Source organism: Rhea americana, unplaced genomic scaffold, assembly GCF_003343005.1.
Source record: "Rhea americana isolate MKP2758 unplaced genomic scaffold, rheAme1 scaffold_223, whole genome shotgun sequence".
In the NCBI taxonomy this organism is placed as follows: domain Eukaryota; kingdom Metazoa; phylum Chordata; class Aves; order Rheiformes; family Rheidae; genus Rhea; species Rhea americana.
In genome coordinates, this window is record NW_028186339.1 from 806821 (window position 1) to 827736 (window position 20916).

General features: G+C 40.9%; 1 protein-coding gene across 3 annotated transcripts in view; it reads right to left on the minus strand.

Moving 5' to 3' along the window:
• MACROD2 (mono-ADP ribosylhydrolase 2) overlaps positions 1 to 20916 on the minus strand; it is an 880037-nt gene that overhangs the window by 247387 nt on the left and 611734 nt on the right. For all 3 annotated transcript variants that reach the window (XM_085305606.1, XM_085305605.1, XM_085305604.1), the window contains exon 8: positions 8815 to 8888. In XM_085305606.1, coding sequence (XP_085161732.1) covers positions 8815 to 8888 — 74 coding nt within the window. The remainder of the gene's footprint in view (positions 1 to 8814; positions 8889 to 20916) is intronic.

Here is a 20916-nt window from a genome sequence, read left to right on the forward strand (position 1 = left end):
AGTGTTGCCAGCAGGTGGAGAGAGGTGATTCTGCCCCTCTGCTCAGCCCTGGGGAGGCCACATCTCAAGTACTGTGTCCAGTCCTGGGCTCCCCAGTACAAGAGAGACATGGAGCCACTGCAGAGAGTCCAGCAGAGGGCTACGAAGATGACCAGAGGRCTGGAGCATCTGCCCTGTGAGGAAAGGCTGCGAGAGCTGGGCCTCTTCAGCCTGGGGAAGAGAAGACTGAGGGGGGATCTTATCAATGTGTACAAGTACCTGAAGGGAGGGTGTCAAGGGGATGGGGACAAACTCTTGTCAGTTGTCCTGTGTGACAGGACAAGAGGCAATGGTCAAAAACTGAACCACAGGAAGTTCTGCCTGAACGTGAGGGGTAATTTCTTCCCTGTGAGAGTGGCAGAGCACTGGCACAGGTTGCCCAGAGAGGTTGTGGAGTCTCCTTCTGTGGAGAGATTCAAGGCCCGCCTGGGTGTAACCCTGCCTAACACGCTCTAGGTGATCCTGCTTGAACAGGGAGGTTGGACTAGATGATCTCCAGAGGTCCCTTCCAACGTTACCCATTCTGTGATGGCTAATACATTCCAAGTCTGTAGTAGTAGCTGGCTGGATAAAATTGCACATGGAAAGACAGAACAAAACTTAACAAAATGCTTTCTTTATAGTTAGCTAGCTTGTACCAGATTGGTCCCTTGCAGAGTGATCTGATGTTTACTGTAGTAAGAGAGTTGCCAATATAATACTGTATTTTATTATTCTTTCACTCTCACACATCATTCTGGACACGCTGCTTTTGGCAGGTTGTAGGCAACAGACCTGGCCATGCCCAGCCAGTTCGTCCCTCCAGCAAAACCAGGGCATGGACCTGCTGCGAGGCCATTCGGAGAGCCGAACCCTCACGGCTGAACTGGAACCACCTGGGCTATTGTTCTTCGTTTATTTACTTATTCCTCCGTACCTACGTGGTGAGGAATACACCGGGCTCTTCTGCCCTGGGCAGATTTGAGATGCAAGTTGGAATTACTAGGATTTTGTACTAAAAGTAAGTACTGAAATAAAGGGATGAACTGGGGGGGGGGGGTGGCTAAAGAAAAAAAAGTATCAGTTTTTCAACTGATATTTAAGTGCCTTTTGGCATACATTTCTACAGAATCCAGGCCCATCTAAATATACAGAAATTGGGAGGGCAAATCAAAGAAACAAAGCAGAATCTCAGTCATGAGACCGAGATAACTTGGCTATTTTAGTGACATGCTGCTATAATTTTGTAGCTGCTCAGCTGCTCAGTTCCCTGCTACCAGAACTGCTCCTGAATTGCAAGGAATGATTCTTTCAGTTCCTGAATTGAAAGAATAAATGTTTTGACAAAGTTCAATTATTAGGCAGTTAACTACGATAAACATGACAGAGCCCATGCAGAGACCTGTCTTGTACTAGCGGCACTAATTAGCCCTAATGGAGTTACGTAAGTCATTATTTATATAGGACACTTAAGTGCAATTTGCACTATGCAAATTTTTACAAAGATGCATTGATCTTTTTTTTTTTTTATGGTTACATCGACATTATGCAAAAGACAAGTGGATTTCCTTGCCTATCCACAGATCTGGGGRGAGGGGGAAGTGGCAGGGGCCAGGGAAGCTGTGTCCCCTCCTGGTCCCTCTGCACAAGGATCACAAGTGAGAAGCACAGAGACAGGACACTCAAGAAGGTCACAGCGCTCGGCAGGTCTCTCCAAGAGGGACACCTTCCTGCCTCCTTCTCTTAATAGCCATCAAAAATAATAAAAGCTTGTTAAGCTTAACAAATAAAATGGTGCATACAGCGAACCTGGTCTTTGTGTGCTTGGCTTTATCATCCTCGCACCTGAGCAGCGTTCTGAAGAGCGCACAGGGAAGGATCATTGCCTTGGCAGCTTACTTATCGCTCCAGAAAATGACTTGTCCGTTGGGATGATAGGTAGGTTTGGGCTTTGGGGACAGCACTGAATCTCTCTGAGCCCAGGAAGAGAGGAGCTACATGGAGCAAGTAAATCATTTTAATTTTGTACAAGTTGAAAAGCCTTTTTTTTCCGCTCGACTTCAGCGAGATGACAGTGGCATGATGGCTGATTTTCATTTCAATCAGAGCAGCATATGATTACCACCTAATTAGAATGTAGAAATAGAAAGGAGATCATTTTTTAACCTACCCAAGAGAACGGTGCTTTTTTTGGGGGGGGAGATTATGTTAATCAAATGAAACCAACATAGAAGAGCTACCAAAATAGCCGCCTGCATTTTTACCGGCATCCTTGCTGTCCTTGAAGATCTGTCAGTGGCTTGGATATAAACCCATATTTTGAGAGTTTTATTCCTGAGTAATAAATATACTTTAAAGTAAGTACATGTCACTGCAGGCCCAAACTTGTCATAAAAGATCTCACCTTAGGCATAAATATATTCTTGTTCAAAATTATACGTAGTTTTGTTGACAACTGCAAAACTGTGAGCATGAAAACTAGTCAAGCAAAAACAAAAGCAATACTATCTTAAGGGGAGTTGTTTGCATTTGTTCATTAAAAAAAAATATTTGCTTTCATTAATTGAATACTGTCAGCTAGCTAGCTGCTCAACTCCCTTTTTTGGAATAAATGTAGAAATGTAGTCGCTATGCCTGGGGGAACATATCTGATGTTACATTAAAGGAAACTGCATCAGACAACATTTTCCAAGACTCTCCATCTCCATCTGCATCGTTCTGGGGAGATAAAGACAAGACCCCATCTCAAGATGCCACATTGTTTAATTGTCTCCAAAGATAGAGAAACCATAATTAGGTTGCTTAAACCTCCAAAGGGAGTGAGGAGGGAAAGGTGGGTTTTTTTATTTTTATTTTTTTTAAAAAGCGATCTTCTAGCCGAACTGGGCTTTCCCCGATGCTTTCATTGGCTCTGGAGGTAAGGCAGCTTCTGCAAAGCCGCCGTCATGAAAAGAAAGCTCTAGTGCTTTTTAAAGCATGCTCAGGCACACCAGCGCTTTCCTGCCTTGTAGAAAACAGAGAAGGATCATTGCCTTGGCAGCCTACTTACTGCTCCAAGCTGAGATGCTTAAAGATGGCTAAACCCTAGCGCCTTGAAGGGACCTTAGCAGGGAGAAGCAGACACCTGCGGCGCTTTGGGGAGGGTGAGCTCGCAGCATCTGCAAGGCCTGCGCCAAGGGCGGGCAGAGGGCCCCGAGGCTCTGCTCCCTCGTTGTAGGTCGTCTTCTCCCCTCATTTCCACACGCGCTCCCCACTCCCAGCAACTCAACGGCAGCGGGTGTTTCTCCTGCGGCCAAGGCACAAGCACACAGGAGSGGTAACTGCCTCAGCAGCAGTATGAAATATAATCATGACTTGGATGAAGCACAGTGGAGATTTCGAAATTAAGCACTGGTGTGGGGTGTTTGGCATGTCTAATTTGAGAAACTAGGTGTTTCTTCCTGAAAATTGTGGTCAACTGTAGTTGACAGACAGTGATCCGGCCCTGCACTGAACACACAGTTCCACTAATTTCAACTGCATCAAGATTTGGTTCATCCCGTTTTGCTGGAAACACGCAACATCCCGCCATCAAAATAAGAACCATACAATACTTGCTAAAATCCATGGCCCTAAATCTCATTCACTTCAGGTGAAATAAGAAAAAGTATCTCTTCAGTAGCGATTCTAATGAAAAATAATCAGCAAAGTGTTGATCTATTTTCTATCTCTCTGCTTTTAATCTGCGTCAGTTGTTTCAATGGAACATACACTGCAAGCACACTCTCCCGGGTGTTGTTCTGCTGGGACACATAATAAACACTGTGAGATATTGTGCAAGARAAGGAACAATACTTTGAGCTAAATGTGCTGTTAAATTAAAGTCTTCTCTTCAGCAGTGAAAAGGTCCTGAGGCTTTTCATGTCATGACATAAGGCAAGGCACACATCGAGTTATTTTTTATTTTTTGCCTTTTTGAGACACATAGCATGATCTCAAAGGAAAAGTGAATAAAAATTTTTAATATTACATATGTTCAAAGATATCTCCCAAGAAAAACAAAACCAACCCCTTCTCTTTCTCCCTTTCCCCCCACTGCAAATAAGCCCTCAAAACATGGCAGTTCCCGTATCTAAAGGTGTTGCATTTCTTTTGTGTCATATGATGGGAAATCAAGTAGCAATATCCCTGACCTGGCCAAGATATCCCAGAAAAAAACAGTCTGAACTGTTCAAAGAGCTTAATGTGCATTTTTAAATGAATCCCAGGATATAATTTCCTAAAGGATGGGATCCAAATCTATTTTGTGCTCTGAAGAATTCTATTAAACCTTTAGAGCACTTTGTGAAATGTGAAAATGTAGTTTGCAAAAGAGATAGCCTAGGTGGTCTGCAGTAAATTAAGCTAGTACTGCTGACTACTGCCATTCTTGTGAGTTTGCTCCAAGGGATTTCTACTGTACAATATAACACCATTTACCAGTTTCTAAACTAAATTTGCCCTCTGGCCACAAGTCAGCAGACCCTGGTGTAAAACACGACCAGAGATTAGTTGGACTAAGACTTGCATTTCAAGACCAGAACAGTGCTACATGTTACATACAACTAAGTGCAAACCATTACCCACAATACTGTTGCTTTCCCTAGGGAACTTTCAGCTTTAGGCTGCTATGCTATGGTGGTTAGTGCCCCGCCTGGCTGGTATTTAGTGTTCAGTATATTACAGTACATCTAGGTGATGCTTTGTAACAATTGACCTCCAAAAGGAGCTAACTCCATTTGCATGGTAATGAGACGTTCATCTGAGAGGCTGGAAGTTGAGCCTGCTAATAAGTTTTTATGCAAACACCTGAGGGGTCAAGCACAACAATGGACTTGGGTAAGAAAACCTTTTATTAAATGCAAATCACTTTTCTTGTAAACACTGTGACAGAGAACTTGACAGGGCTCCAACACAGCTGGCAAGAATGGGGTCACGTAGGTTATATTTTCAGGCCCCCGTGTTGACTATGGAATGCAGACACTGATTTATTTATATTTTGAATTAATATTGGCTTGGATAAAATCTTCATTATAGCATCAAAGGAGAGAAGTACTCCATGAAGGTAGAGAGGAGAAAACAATATTGCCTTATCTTTCACAGATTGGTCACAGTTTCCCGGGATGCAGCGAGAGAGATAAGACACTGCTGCTGTGGAGCACAACAAAAGACTTACAAATTTGTCAGATATCCATCTTATTTACCTATCAGGTTTTACCAAGCATATTGTCATGCAAGCGTGATTCCTAGCGAGTGGATGGTAATTTTGGCTTTATATCCCGCACTAAAACTTTCTGAATTCTCTCAGAGTTTCACATCCTACGATTAAAGAGCCAGAGATTTTATTTAGGACAACTGGCACCAGACAGTGTCAAGCGGATGAACGGCTGTCAAACATCTTTGGGACTAAAGGAGCAGCTCCCGGATTCTGTGAATGTACTAGGTCAAAAAGAGCCACAATTCCTCAGATAAAGACCAGAAGGACCACACCAGAARGAATAAAAGGACGGAGCTGACTTTGATTCACAGAGCTGCGACATGGCCAGGGCAGGAGGTGCCCACCGGGGCCAGGCTGTTAGCAGGACGCACGGCTCGTTTTGACAGCACAGGCGGCAGCAGGGCAGTGCTTCTGCTTAGAGATAAACTGAGTGAAAAATGGGCAGCCCTTCCAAAACCTGTCCTCCTGGCAAATYGTTAAAGGTCTTGCTCCAAGCTACAACATGTGGATTTAAATATCCAGTGGGTGCAGCTGTAGTTGCTCTATCTTTATGACAGAGGTTCATAGAAAGGACTATATAATGTGGTTATCTGCAGTAACAGCTGCTATTGATGGGGAAAGTCCCTTTGGTTTCTGTATTAGTACCACAAGTTAAACTTTGTGAAAGCTTTCAGTGATATATAAGATTACTTCCTAAAACTCAACACCAAATCCAAGAGAATAAATGTAAATAAAATGCAATGGATCAGTTTCACACTTGGCAGAGAGCTATCAACTCATTTAAGCCAGCTAAATTATGCTCGCCTGGTTGCAAGCATTAAACAACAGCATCCCAACAACTGTATGCTTATTAATGRTCCCTTTTGTAACCTAAGTTATTGCTACCTTTACTAGCATTGGTAAGGATTTTCATTTTACTGCTGAYGTATCTGTGACATGCAAAACATACYAGTATGCCATGTTCTAAAACTCAAGCCAACAAATCGTGGGAAAGCTTTACAACTAGAAAGCATGGTACAAGAAAGGATTTATTTTTTCTTTCTTGAACAAAATTAAGTCTGCATATAAGCTTATTGCTAAATAGTGATACTCAGTGATGCCAAAACTATGGAAAAAATTCCACTTAAAACGTATCTTGAGTGAAATCTACTACTCCACTTTTTTCAAAAATTAATCAAAGCTCTTGGCGATTACTTCTTAATTGTTATATTCACAGATATGTAACAATTAAGTATGCATGAAACCTCAACTTAGTCAGTTTTCGACCAAAGGTGTGTGGAAACACAATATAATGAGCATTAGCAATACTAGTGCAAACTTAAAAAAAAAACAAAAACATTATATTAAACAAACACTCACACACACAAAACCCTACGATGTAAGGTCAGTAGGGTAATTTTTAACAACTGTTTCGTGGTCACAAAGTATTTTCGACAAAAGTACTGAACAAACTTAATAAACAACAGCTACTTCCTTAAAACATGTTCAGGTGAGACTGGAGTTTGTAGAGAGCAAGTAAGGACATTTGGAGCGAGACAACCAAGAAGGCCAAGACTTAGAAAGAAATATTTTACRGGTGGTCGGAAAGGAGGAACTGTGCATATTCAGTGTTAATGCTTCACCCTACTCAGAGCAGACCATAAACACAAAGATATTTTTTAAACACAGGTTGAAATACATGCTTGTTCCAAAGTGCTTACAACTTAGGCAGAATTCAAGAAGATATATGATAAAAAGCTGTCGATTCAAGCACTATCTGCTAGGCTCTGGGAAACCTTTTCTCCTTCCAAGATGGACTTGTTGCTTTCTGAGAACAAGAGGAAGAGTTCATCTGAAGTGTATGGAAAAAAACAGAAAAACGCTAAAGCAACACACTAAGCGAAAGCAATCAGGCAAGGTGATCAGCAGGAGAGGTCCCATGYCAAGTCAGGCCACAAGCAGAAAAAGGAGAAAAAGGCAAGACTCAAAGTGTGTCCTGAAAGTCTTCTAATAGCAGATAAGCAGTGGCCCACTTAGAACAAAACAACTCCTTGAAGAAAATAGTCCTCATTCAGAAAACCTCTATGCTTTTCCTACACAGTCTACCAAATAAAGTCAGGTTTCTTGTAATATTATTACGAGAAAGGCAATTAAGGGGTGTACATATAACACATATTCAGCTTTTGAGAAGGAAGAGCTTGTGTCTGGAGCCAGAAAAGATTTTTAGCCTTTTTTTTTTTTTTTTTTTTTTTTTTTTTTTTTTGTGGCAAACGCAACAAAGTGAAATTAGGATGTAGCAAAGCAGTACAATTGTAGAGCTTTTAGCCTTACGCTTGTGGGTAAAAATTATATACAAACAGACCAGACTTTCAAAAATATAAACCTAAAGCTAGGTGGCTAAGACCACACTTAGGCATCTGTAGTGTTAATGAAGACTGCCCATCCAAAACTTTTCCTTCACTGCTCAAACATCTAAGTGGCAGGAAGGTACCAAGTGCTCAGTATTATGAAAAGTCAGTGTCCAAACAGGCATGCTTCTTAATGCATTTTTTTTTTGGAACTCAGGCTCAAAAATCTCAACTTACTATTCGAATCTCCAAGTAGCATTTCCTTACAACTCAAAGTTGGTATAAAAAAAACAAGCACCCATTGCTAAATTCATACCTTTGCATATCAGATTCTCTTGACAACCCCTCCCCTAAATATACTGCAAAATAAAATATACTGCTAATTATGCTTCTGGATCCACCACTTCTCCACTGGGGATGCTTTCTTAAATATTTTCAGACAAAAATACTGAACAACTCTAGCTGTCTGCTGGCTGTCATTATAAGGAAGCAGGCGAATCTTCAGTTTAAGACATCATGATTATTTTATTTGCTATGTCACTCCTCTGCTGCTTTTCTCAAATTCAACGCTATGAGCATATTCTAGCAGCCTGCTAGGGACTAAAAATAAGGGGAAGAGAGAAAGTGGAAAGCGAGGTATGGAGATCACCCACTGAAAGCATTTTGTCATGTAAAAATAATCACCATCACACTGTCACTGGAAGACGACTGGTCTTGTTAAAAATTTACAGTTATATCAGAAAATTACTAAGTGTTCCGGAGAACAGGAATACTAAACTGTAGGCAAACCAAAAATTAATGAAGACAAAAAAAAAATACTACCATCATACAGCTCTTTACTGTACTGTGACCCCTGGAAAGCCATTGACCTTGGCAGCTGTTTCCACTGACAACTATTATATACATTTCCTTTCCAGGAATGTCTTCATTATTACATGAAAACTCTGACGCTCAAAAGCAGTTTTAGAAAGAGAATAGTCTTTTACTTGCCAGGAAAGATTACAATGTACAGGAAACACACAGTATGGCTTCAGACAAAGGTATTTCCTTTTAACTCCAATACAGCTTTTAAATATAACAATCCTCCCCTGGCTATATTGTCCTGACCTGATTTCATCTGTTTTAGAATAAACCTTCACTTCAAGGATCAAATCTGTGTTTACTCTTTTCACACATTTGCAGTCAAAGACCATAATCTTAAAGAATTTGGGAAATACATATTTTATTCCGTACCTCATTATGATTCTTGCTCAGCCATTCCTTAATAGTGTTAAGGGCAATGACAGCTGCAGGCTCATTTGGAAAACCTAAAAACAGAAGAAATGGAAAGGACAGATAAATATAAGGCTCACATCTTATGTGCAGATGAAAAAATGGACCCCTTTCTTTTTTTCTAGCACTAGTTTGGGATTAGAGTTGGTCAATTCTTTACTTTTCAAATTTGCATAACGCTTTAAATGATTTTTTTTTTAATTGGAAATTACTTTCTCAACCCTAGTTAGGAAAGCCCTACAGCTCCAGAGAAGCAGAAACAACAGATAGCTGTACATGTGTCATACTAGGCAGGCAAYAATATAATATGCATATCACAGTAACAAATACGAGCCTTACATTTCATAGCATACAAGAAAAATTCAGATGTCTCTTAAGGCATAAAATCTTGCTTTTTTAAATCCATCTGTCAGCAAAACTACACAAAACTATGATCTCAATGCTCCAGGCCTCAAAAGGATAGAAATAATTTTTCTATTTGATTTAGAAATCTGCTAATTTATGACCTGAAATATAATGAACAACTTTAGAGATTAACGAACTCATGAAGCATAAGCGTACGAATTTAAGGCCTGATATTTCATGATATACTAGAGACAGTAACTCCCCCCAGCACTAAACARTATCAAAAATCTTTCCAGGGATGCAGACTTTCTGCTTTGATGATCTCTATCTATCAAATCTAAAGATGCTTTCATTACTTAGGCTGCCTTAATTTAATTTTCCTTTAAATTCCTAACTGGAGGGCAGCAAATCATCTCTGTGAGGACTTAAAAATAAAACCCCCTAAGCTGTACGAATAGCCCTCGGTAGGTCAGATTAATAGAGCAGCCTTTGAAGAGGTGGAGCTGCAGGCAGAGCACACAAGCAAGCGCTGGGGCTCCACGGAAGCAGTCCAGCAATCTGGTATACAGCTGTGGACACGATGCTTTTTTTCTTTTTTTCTTTTTTCTTTTTTCTTTTTTTTTTAAAAAAAAACATTATCCATTACCCTCCCACCACCAACTGAAATGCAGACCCTGCAGAAATTAGGACCTGGGCCTAGTTTTTTGATGCAGCGTGTTCTCCTCCACGCTTGCATCCTCTGTTTTTTTGCACCGCTAGAGTAGCGAACGCATCAGAAACCAAACTGAACCTCTCACCCCTCTTTGMGCCCCGTGCCAAGCCGTTACACCCCACCACACGACGGGGCTCGTAAGGGTTCTGCAGTGGTAAATAACAGCTCGCCGACAGATCTAAGAGGAGCGGGTTAAGATAGTCAATGTGTGGCTAATGCTGACGTTCAGTATTCTGCTTCCTTCGCACGCGTTTCACAGTAAAGCATAATTTTTTTTTTTACAGGTATAAGATGGAAAATTAGCAAAGATCCTACAGTTGTTACTGTGGATACTTCACTGCTGCTGGGAACATATATTCTTATGACATTTAATAACGATGCTGATATTATCAAAGCATATGTCTTATGCCACAAACTAATGAATGCTAACAGAACCCAAAACCAGGCCGCCTAAAAGGCTCATTTTGCTCATATAACGTAACAGACCTCTAAGCAGACCATCTGCTCAAATTAATTACATCCTATCTAACAAACCAGGGCTTTATAACATAGTAATTCGTCTACCCCGAGTTTGGTAGAGCTGCCCAGACGTGCAAGGCACAYCATGCAGAGGGAGAAGGAGGTATTTCAGATAAGCGATATGGCATTGTTTATGTGCAGAACGGCTTATTTGCAGAAGAAGAACTCCCCCCTCCAGCAAGAGTCACTTTTCAGGCTTGTTTTTCCCTCCCTGCAGCAGAGTATTTGGCCAAAGCTGTGATAAAGCACTGGCAATTTATAGAATCATAAATCTCTGAATAAAACTATACATTATTTAGAAAGCCGCTGCTATACTAACCCATCTTAAACAGCAGCTTATCTGCAAACCCAGGGCTCAGCTACGCACCCTGAATCACCATTCTGCCCAAGAAATAGTTCAGCGATCAAAATAAAATAAGAAAAAACTAGAATTCTGTGTGTGATTTCAGAAAAATTCTTATAATCCATAGAAGAAAAAAAAAAGTTACTGTTTTACACACACTGCTGCAAACTGCCATGGAGGAATCAGCTGGCCGGAATCAGCGGGGCCGGAATCATGGAGGAATCAGCGGGGCCCAGCACGGCTGAGTCGCCGACAGGACAGCGTTCGGTTTTATAGGACTGGGTTAAAGGGAGATAAAGCAAGACAGGATCTTTTAAAACATGCTTTGGCGCTGTTTTTATCTCCAAGCTACCTTTGCCTGCCGCAACGCTTCTGCTCCGCTCTCGTGCCCTCCCCTCCACCCCCGCGAGAAAGCAATCTCAGGGAGCACGTGGGAATCAAATTATAGGAGAGAAATGAGCTCGAGAAGCCTCACAGTTAACCGACCGCTGGAGCAGCAGCTCAGACAATTCTGGCTAAAGGCTCAATTTCACAAAAGATAAAACAGGTGAAGTAATAAGAGTGACACTGGCCCGTGTTGCTGCAGTGAGCGCTCCTCCAGCATACTGAGGAGCACAAGGGCACGGAAAGGCAGAGAAGCGCTCGCCGCGAGGCACAGGCAAGCACAGCCTCCCCAGCACCTCTTCCTGTGTCCGTCACCATCCACAGCCCTCCAACATGGGCCTGGCTTCCCAGGCTCTGCAGTGGCAAAGCTGGCATGGAGGCAACAAATCTTGCCGTGATAGAAAAGCAGCGTGGGTTATTGCCAGAAGAGCACCTTCAGCCAGCGGGAATTTTGTTGCAGCCCTCTCCAGTTTTGGAGAGCCCATTAATTACATTTCCCCATCTATTAGCAGCATCYACTCCTAATCCTGCAAGCACAACACGGCCTAGAAGTGAGGAGCCACCATCCCTTGGGCCCTCCTCCAAGGTTTCACCCATTACTGCAATGCCTGCAGTGGGTACAAGTTCGACTTCCGTGCAACAAGTCAGTGTAAGGTTTGACAGAGGCTGGAAAGCTAGCTGCTCGGAAAAAACTAACGTCTGAGGCAAATGCAGCAGGGCATGGGAGAAGCAAGGCAAGTGAAGGAGATTGCACATGCAGGAACGGCTATGGCTACACTTTGCCCTGTTAGTTCAACGCTGCCGCCTCTGGAAAGYAGGCCAGCATTGAGCATCTCCACATGCCTGTTCTCTGGGACCAAATGGGAAAAGGCTGTAACACAGCTGTGTCTCCAGACACTTGTTATCCCAAAATCCTAGCAAAYTGCTTGGAAACAGTTATAGAAACTCTTATATTTTTGTCCAGTTGCTTCAAAGCTAAAGATTTCTGGTGTCACTCTAGACAGGACAGCTGTCTTTGTATATACCTTTAGAGAAGTGACTACTAGTTTAAAAGGGGCTTGAGTACCACCACCAGTCCAGCCAGAGCCAAACTAAGAAATTCCCTCTCCTCATCTTTGCTAGCTGTTAACAAATATATATGCTATTACGTTCACCCTCTTAGAAGAATGACTATGCCCTCATACTCCCCACCATAAAACCTCATCCTTCTACATCAGCCTTGTGCTGCTTTTGGTATGTTCTCGCACAGATACTATGCACAGTGATAGTCTATGAAAGCTTTAAAAGATCTTCAAGCTTCTGTATCGGTTTCCAGGACTTTCACCATCTTATTCCTGGAAGTTATAATAGTGACCGGAGAAACAGCTTGTGAAACAAATCATATGCTACGCAAGTTCCTGCAATTGTCATCATCGTAACTTTACAGAGAAAGGATAGCAAGATCTTGCAGAATTATTCTGGAGCATTTGATATTAAATAAATGTACTGTTTTAGAGAAGGAGACTGGAGAGGAGAATTGAAGAAGATAACAGCTGTGGAGATATACACTTTGGAGTTCCCCTTAAATTTTCTATTCCATGAAAAGCAACTGGTAAGAAGAAAGTCCCCCTGTTTCATTAATATATCAAAAACACGTGATGAACTCCCTATTGTCAGACACTCTAGATTAAATGTTCAGCCTTTTGTGCTTTTCAGGATTTAGCAGGGAAACATTCACACTATTGTGAATGTCTGTTACTGCATCCCTAATTTATCTGTGCAGTATTTGGAAATGTATACCGTAAGTTGCTCAATAAATAAAAGTATAACAAGGCCTTTGTGAAATAAAGTTAATATAAATCTATTTAAGGGACTCCCAAATTCTATAGAGATGTTGGTAACTTTATTATTCTCCTTTATTCTGCTCAATAAATGTAGCACCTTATTAAAAAGGTCCAGTTTAAATCAGGTAATGCTGCCTCCCCATGAAAAGCCCATTAGTAAAACACAAGTACTAAGTAATCAACCTCTAATATGATATATAGCRGAAGATGATGGCAGTAAATTCTATCTGCCTCGATATAATACTAACATGCAAATGTCAGTCTCAAAAATSACTTCAGTGGCTGCAGGGGTAAATGTTATAATTTGTCAGTTTAACTGAGATGCCTAACATTTTCTGAAAATCAACTCATCCTAACAAGGGTGATCTGCATCACTTCTTGTTAGTACAACCTAAATGCTGGGTAAGTTTTCATTCATTTCAGACTATTCCTTTTTCTATAGTTTCTAAATGGCTCGTCACAAATGAAATATACTCATTTGGCAGTTTTGATGGTTTCATTTCAAAGCAAATCAAGAAAAGGAAAAAAAAAAAAAAAAAAAAAAAAGAAAGCAAAGATACAGCCAGACGCAGACTGGTCATGAGTTTCTCATACTTCCTCAGAAAACTATCTACACTGGCATGTTTGTGCATACATCAAGACGCGTGAGTTCTCTGACTGATCCTATGTTCTCAAATCAAACCCTGTTCCCACTGTTTAATAAACATGACTGTCAAAAAAGAAGTAACTTCCATTTATTTAGTTTACATATTTGTCAAAGATAGTATAAAGGAAGCTCCTCTAATAATAGCTCAATAAGCATATGTTGACACTGTGTGGAACGTGTAGAAGGCCTCCTCTGCAGTCAGTATGACTGGGCACTTCTACAGTGCATCAAGTACTTGGTATGTGGGAATCATCAGCACCAGATGGTGTGGAAAATAAAAGGCTTTTCTGTTTAAAACAATAAGAAAAGAGGCACTAAACATTCATCTCATGTATGTTATGAAACCCAATTATCACTACCAGGGTAAAGATAGTTTCTGAATCCTAACAGACGTGTGAACAACTGAGCTTCATTAGGGTCACAGGGGTGAAGCCCAGCTACTGGTGACGCAGTAATCATAGCGCTTTCCACTCTATCACTGTGCGACTAATAAAGGCAATGAATGAGATGCAAGGCCCAGCGTGCCTGAGGCGGGGTTACTCAATCCATTCAGTTGTCCTTCAGTTGTGGTACAAGCAGGAGTGTAATCTTGCAACCGATCCCATATAATCATCCTGTCAAAGACGTATTTTAGTAGTCACAGCGAATTCACTGACGCTGAGTTGATTGCCATTAATGCGGTAAATCTGCCCTTTCAGGAAGAAGACATGTTAGCACCCTACTAGCAAGCTTGGGTTGTCACTGTTGTCGGGCTTTTTTCTTCTTTTTAACCATGGTCATATGAAGATTTGATAAACAAGCTGTCAAGTTGCTAGCTTGGTAATTTTTCTGGGTAGTCTTAACTTGAAAGGGAAGGGCCTTATTTTAGATCGTCTGCATTGAAGACTAAAGAGAAGAGACATGAGTCTTCTGCTAAATAATCTACCTTGCTGCATTGAACTCATTCAGCCAAAGAAAACCTTATTTGCTGTCTACTTGAAAAGTAACTCCCAGAAGGATAGTAAAATTAAATAATGTAAAAAGACAGTAACCTTTCTTTTACCCCAGTTATCCCAAGAAACAAAGCTGCATGTATTCACTGTTTCCATTAAAGACTATGTTAGAGCAGTAAATAATTAGCATGCACATAAAAAGTCAAAAGGAAATTGAGAAATTCTCAAAATACATAAACAAAACATTCTTCTGAAGAAATCATTGTCTCTCAGTTCCTCTCAAGCAAGAACCATGCCTTTCCATTTTCTGTGAGTGAAAAAAATTCAGCAGCAACAAAAAAATAAATACAGTTCCTGAAGACTGATTGCCAAATGCACTCAACCACTAACTCGATAAAGAGGCAGCTCCTAGAGGATCGTTAATAAAACCCCCCAAATATACAACTAGAAACTGATTCACGAAACAAAACGTTTCTGCCGTGATACGAAGACACAAAGCCAGTAGACTGAAATGACAGTGGGCTCKTCATCGTTTACAGAAATGCCTTGGGCAACTCAGTGATCCCAGGTTAAGCCAACGAAGATCCATCAGCATCCCGCTGGCACTAGAGGACACCATAAGCCTCAGTCAAGTCAGAGAAAACCAGACAAGCTGTGGGCTGAGACGTGCTGGTGCTCTCGACAGCGAAGCAGGCTRAGCCTCAGCCCGTCAAAGGAGATGCCCCACGGGTGCTCTGCGCCAYGCGAGCGACAACCGTCTCTCATCAGACCAGCATGGTAATCCCCGTCCATCACCCTCAACTCCGCTGCTTTCGCTGCTGTGCAAGTAGCAAACCTGGAGTCAGCTCATAGCCTAAGCGAGGTCAGTCACAAGAAAATTGGCCAAATTTCAAGAGAAAGCAGGTCATCTGCTCTTTCTACAAAACACACGGTATCATGCTGTGTGTTTTGCTTCACTTTCCACACTTCTACACTGATATCATTAGGAAAATAACTGTCATATAATTCAGTAGAAATATACTATAATTATTTAGGTCATACGAGCAGACAGAGAGGTGCATGCGAACAAGCCTTATGAGTCTGCTGAAGAAAAACTAAWATTTAAGTTTACTAAGCTGTTCGACATTTGCTGCTATTGGAAAAGAAAACCCTTTACTGAAAAGGTGTTTAACATGTGAGCTGCTTAAGAGAAAGGTAGCTTTCCTGTGCGTCCTAAGAGATAGCTTGCTGCAGGAGACATTGCGCTGGGATTCTGCAGGGGCTCCTCTGTTTTTCTGCAGCAGATGGATTTTTTTTTTTTTTTAATTGGAAGTCAAGATTTTGGTTTCATTCTTCTCTCAGCATTTATAGGGAGCATGCTTGCAGGGGGACCACCTCATGGATAGATCAGATCTCTTCCAGGCTTCTATAAAAATACAGTAAACAAGACTCAGAGACACTCTGGGAAGCAAATCACTTCAGAGCTGTGTTGTTCACTGCGTTATGTAATGGATCTTCTCTGTCAGAGTATTTTGAAATGGGCACGTGGAACATTAAGGCTTCAAGAAAGATGTAACAGGAGAACAGCAGAAAGATCCCACCAGAACACTGAAAGGGAAAAGACCTCGCTATCCTGGCAATCAGCATTCTGATAGGGTACAAGAAAAGTACATATAATGCAAATGCAAGTGGAAGATATGCTTACATAGGTAGCTATGTAATTATAAAAGCTGCCTATGAGAGCACATATGAAATGTTTGTATAACTTATGTGCAGCCATTTAGACACATACATATAGCTCTTCATGAGTTCAAGTCTAGAGCATGTTTTAAAAAGAACGGTGCATCATATCCAGAATTGCTATTCCAGAAATGAGTGTATTACAGAGAAATGTTAATTGAAAGAACTTATAACATTTACATGAGCTCCTCAACACGGAATATTTTAACTGTTACTTAGGTCATCCATATACAGCAAGCAAGTTGTTTCTTAGGGTGGCAACATACTACAGCAAACGTAATCTGAAACAAAGTGCAAAGCATTGGTCAACTGTGAAATCTCCCATCATACAATAAACTGAACAGCAACAGGATATCACCTTGATTGAAATTACAATTCAGACAAGGTTAAACATCTATTTCTACCCAGTGATTTAAATAAAAATGCCCTGTTATTCTCTACTGAACCACAGTGTAGGGAAACAATCGCATGCTCCTGAAGTGCCTTGCTAATGCTGCAAGAGAGAAAACAAGCAAAGCCACTCCTAGTTCCATTAGAAACTGGTAGTTCAAAAAAACCCCGCTCTTTAGCAATAGGATCATACAACCCCTCACCACCCAGCTCCCTATACATCTGCACCTTGGAATCAGCTGCAAATGCTAATTGAAGGCTTGCCTGGAGTCGAGATATTCCCTCTCCTCAGTGGGATCTCTGATGTCTAGCTAGGCATCTGCCCATGCTACAGGCTCGCAGGAGAGGAGGGCGAGATGCCTGCAACAGGTGCTTTCTCCTTTCCAGCAGTGGGAGCAGCACTCAAGGGCAGCAATAGAAACCCCCATGGCACCCAAGTGCTGCAGGCTGGGATGGAGGAAAAGGAGAGAGAGGAGCTGCTAAGTGGGTTGAGCAGAAATGTTGCCCACAGTCCTGGCTCCACCGGAGCTCAGAGCGCTTTGACTGAGCAGAGGCAGTGCATTGCTACAGAAGTTAAGACTCATGAGGGAGGACTTGGGGATGCGTGTGTTATATGAGACATGAGGGAAGACGTGCTACCATAGAGAAGTGAAAGCAGATGACAGTATAAAAAGCCTGAGAAACTTTAACAGAATAAAAACATACGCACGCAACGGACAAAAATATATAGTCTAATAAAGAGCGTAGTCAGCGCTGTTGGCCCAGCTCTGTCCTTTAAATCACTTCCACTACATTCAATCGCTCTGACAGATGCAACCCAAAGACCTAGCTGGATTGTCTAAAACCAACAGAGTACTTGGTGAAGGCCATACACACACACAAGAACAAACAAAACAACATGGCATTATTTCTACTGAAGCACAGTCCTTATTTCCTCTCTGAAGGAAAGCAAAGACTTCCTAAGAGTACATAAAGAAAATCAGCTGAAACTGCATATCCTCAGTTCCTTGTGAAAAATAGGAAACAAAGATGTTCTTTTATCTATTTCCCCTAAAGACTTCAATGGAAAAAAGTTATAGGGCAGGTCGGGTGAAAAAGCAAGATCCTGTGTGAGGCGTATTTAATCTACTTGGTTTACTCTTTTTAACAAATATATAATTGATTCTTGGCTTATGTATGTTATTCAGACTGTGGATATTTCTTCCATTCTTGCCTCAGGCAGTGATAAACCGTACTAAAGGGTCACGCAGATCAGCAGCTATTGTATTCAAGAGATCTACAAGAGTTGAAAAACAGAAATACTTAATAATACTTAATGGCTATTATTCTTCACCATACATTAGGGCACTTCATGTTACTTCAACCTGCATAATGTGAATGCTGTTAGAACAAGTGCTTGTGTAGGTTGCCTGACTTGACACTATCTCAACATTTTCTACATTAAATTTTTACAAGGAAGCATTTTTTCTCCTAGCTGAGATGCTGCATCATTTCTGCAGAAATCATTTGCCTGGCAAGAGATGAGCTCCATCTGAAAACACGCATCCTCCTTTTTGTCCAGCAGGGTTACAAGCACACCTTATTTGCTTTTATGCTACCGTAGATGTATCAGCAATCAGCTGATACATAGGTATTTTATTTCATTCCAGGTTCTACTGCAGCAACTTTGTGAAGAGAAAGAAAAGTGTATGAAAACTGTCAGCAATTCTACACTTACTCCAAATGTTGCACTGTTTTTTTTTTTTTTTTTTTTTTTTTTTTTTTTTTTTTTTCTGTTACCTCAGACCACAACCTTATGCACAAAAGGAGAAATAAATGAAACTAGGAAGAATTTCAGAGATTAGATTTAAAGCACAGATAAAGATAACTTGCAATTTAAAACTTCAACAACCACATGTGGGAACACCTTTGCATCTTGTACTTCCAGTGTGCTTAACAAGAGCTCTCAAACACTAAAGAACTACAGAATCCAGGAATAACAGGTAAAATTACTATTTTATCTTTTGGAAAATCCCGACTGATTCTCCTCCAATCTTGATTCTGTTCTTAAGGCCTCTTTCTCTCCTACACTAATTTAAATTATATACCTCTTTGCTAACATCTCCTTACTGCAACACTAATTTTGACTGAGAAGCCAAGCTCAAGCATCAGTTGCCTTTTAAACCAAGTGACAATAAACCAAGATCAATAAAATATCCCACATTTCATCAGGTTCTTCATCCGTTTAAAAGATCATAGCATTAATTGTCAAACAAGTGTTTTTTTAAATATGATTTCTGCTAATACCCCTAATGGTAATTTGGGGGTTATCATCATAAAGATGCTAATTTGCATCTTGCTAACAATTAGGCATTTTCGAGTCTTGCATATCTCAATCAAAAACCGAATTAAATAACTAGCTAGTGGCACTTCCAATCTCACAAATTCAAATCCAATTTATTCTTGATATGACCTTTAGGTCTTAAAAACACTTGTCTTAAACAGCGTTTTCAGTTTTCAGCATGTACTCTGAAGCATTGTCAGTGGGTTTTTTTTGGGGGGGGGATCATTATACAAGCAAATGTGTTTTACTTTGGCTAGTATTGGAAATTCCTAATGTTTAGAAAGGTTTAATAAATGTCAAAATTTCAGGTTAGCCCAATGTTGGCATTTTAGCAAAATTATTTCATTTTGTGAGAGGCCACTCTTCAGAAAATAGGAATGGTTCTCTATGCTGTTTTGAATGATATTCAAACCAGTATGGGAGAAGGACAAATGCCAATGCAAATTACAGTGAGTTTAGTCAGAAAGGATGCCCATATCTGAAAATAAGGAGCCTATGTTATGGTTGGTTAGATCAAGCTGTGAAGGATATGGAAGAGTCGAAATGTCTTGTCCAACAACCCAGCACAAATAAGAAGCTGATCTGGACAATTTAAATGTAGATTTCTTACCACCTGTCAAACAAGCGGGCTTAAAAGACCTGCACTTAAAAACTAGGCATTTCCAGCCAGAGTCTTTAAGTGAAAACTGACCTCCAACCTCAATTTCCTTGTAAATGTGGCAGGAAAAAAAAAAAAAAAAAAAAAGACTTTATTAAATCTATCTTATATATGTGCTCAGCATGAGAGGACCCTCACTAGGCCTCAGGAAAACTCTCGTTTCCAGTCAGACAGCTACACTTCACACCACTGTCGTACACACCTAATTCGCTCAAAAAAATGAAATCTCAGGTGGATTACTAAGAGGCATATGGAAAAGCATTTAAACTTACTGGATGGAGAAATACCACTGACTGTTAAGCAATGAAACGAACCAAGGGAGAAAAAAAGTAAGAAAGAAAAGAGAGAGAGATCTTTAAGCAGGGGAAGCATAAAAAGAAGGTGAGTTAGATCAAAAAAAGGGTTTTACATAACCAAAACAGAAAGTAAGCATTAGAAACAAACTTACTAACTTCCATTCATTTTATCAGGTCAAACACTGCTCTCCTTCTATGCAATTGCACTCAAGATAGCTTGCTTTAACACAAGACTCGTGCATCTCCAGATCATGACGAATACCCTGATAATGTTGAGTTGGGTCTAAATTATTTCGGTGAGTAAAAACTACCTCTGTGAAAATCTCCTCTCCATGTCATCACCTTTCCCAGCACAGTCTTCCCCAGATCTCTGCGGAGGACCTATCTGCAGAGAGGGCTCCTTGGCTAGGGAGTAAAACTGGACCTAACAAATTTCAGTCCTTCACCCCACGCTCCCCAATGCCACGAGCAATCAGTAACTCCATGGGAATGAGTGCTCACAGATGCTGTGCCAAACACAACAGGCACGGTGAAGACACGTCTACTACTATGTCAGCGGGCAACAGAGGTGCTTTTGTTGGATGAAAACATTTCCTTCCCCTCTAAAACCCTGGCAGGTTAATTGACGCCTCCATGGCAGAACTCTTGTGGTTCCTCCCCTTAGGTCCTGCGCCCTTCCTCCAGTGAAAAATGTTTGTACTGGAAGTTGGTCTAGATCAGAGCCAGTCAGAGAGATTTTGACTTGACAGAAACTCAGGATAAAAATAAAACTGCTGAGAGGAAGGAAAATTACCAAGGACTATATGCGACAATATCTAAAGAGGTCGGGGGATTCAGGGGGACCAGATAATAAAGATAACCAAAGAAACAGAGCTTTTACACTRTTCCATGCAGGAGCTAACCTTGGAGGTAGAGAAGAGCTACTAGCAGCTCTACATCTTAAAATTAAAGAACTGGAAGGAATAAAGTAGAG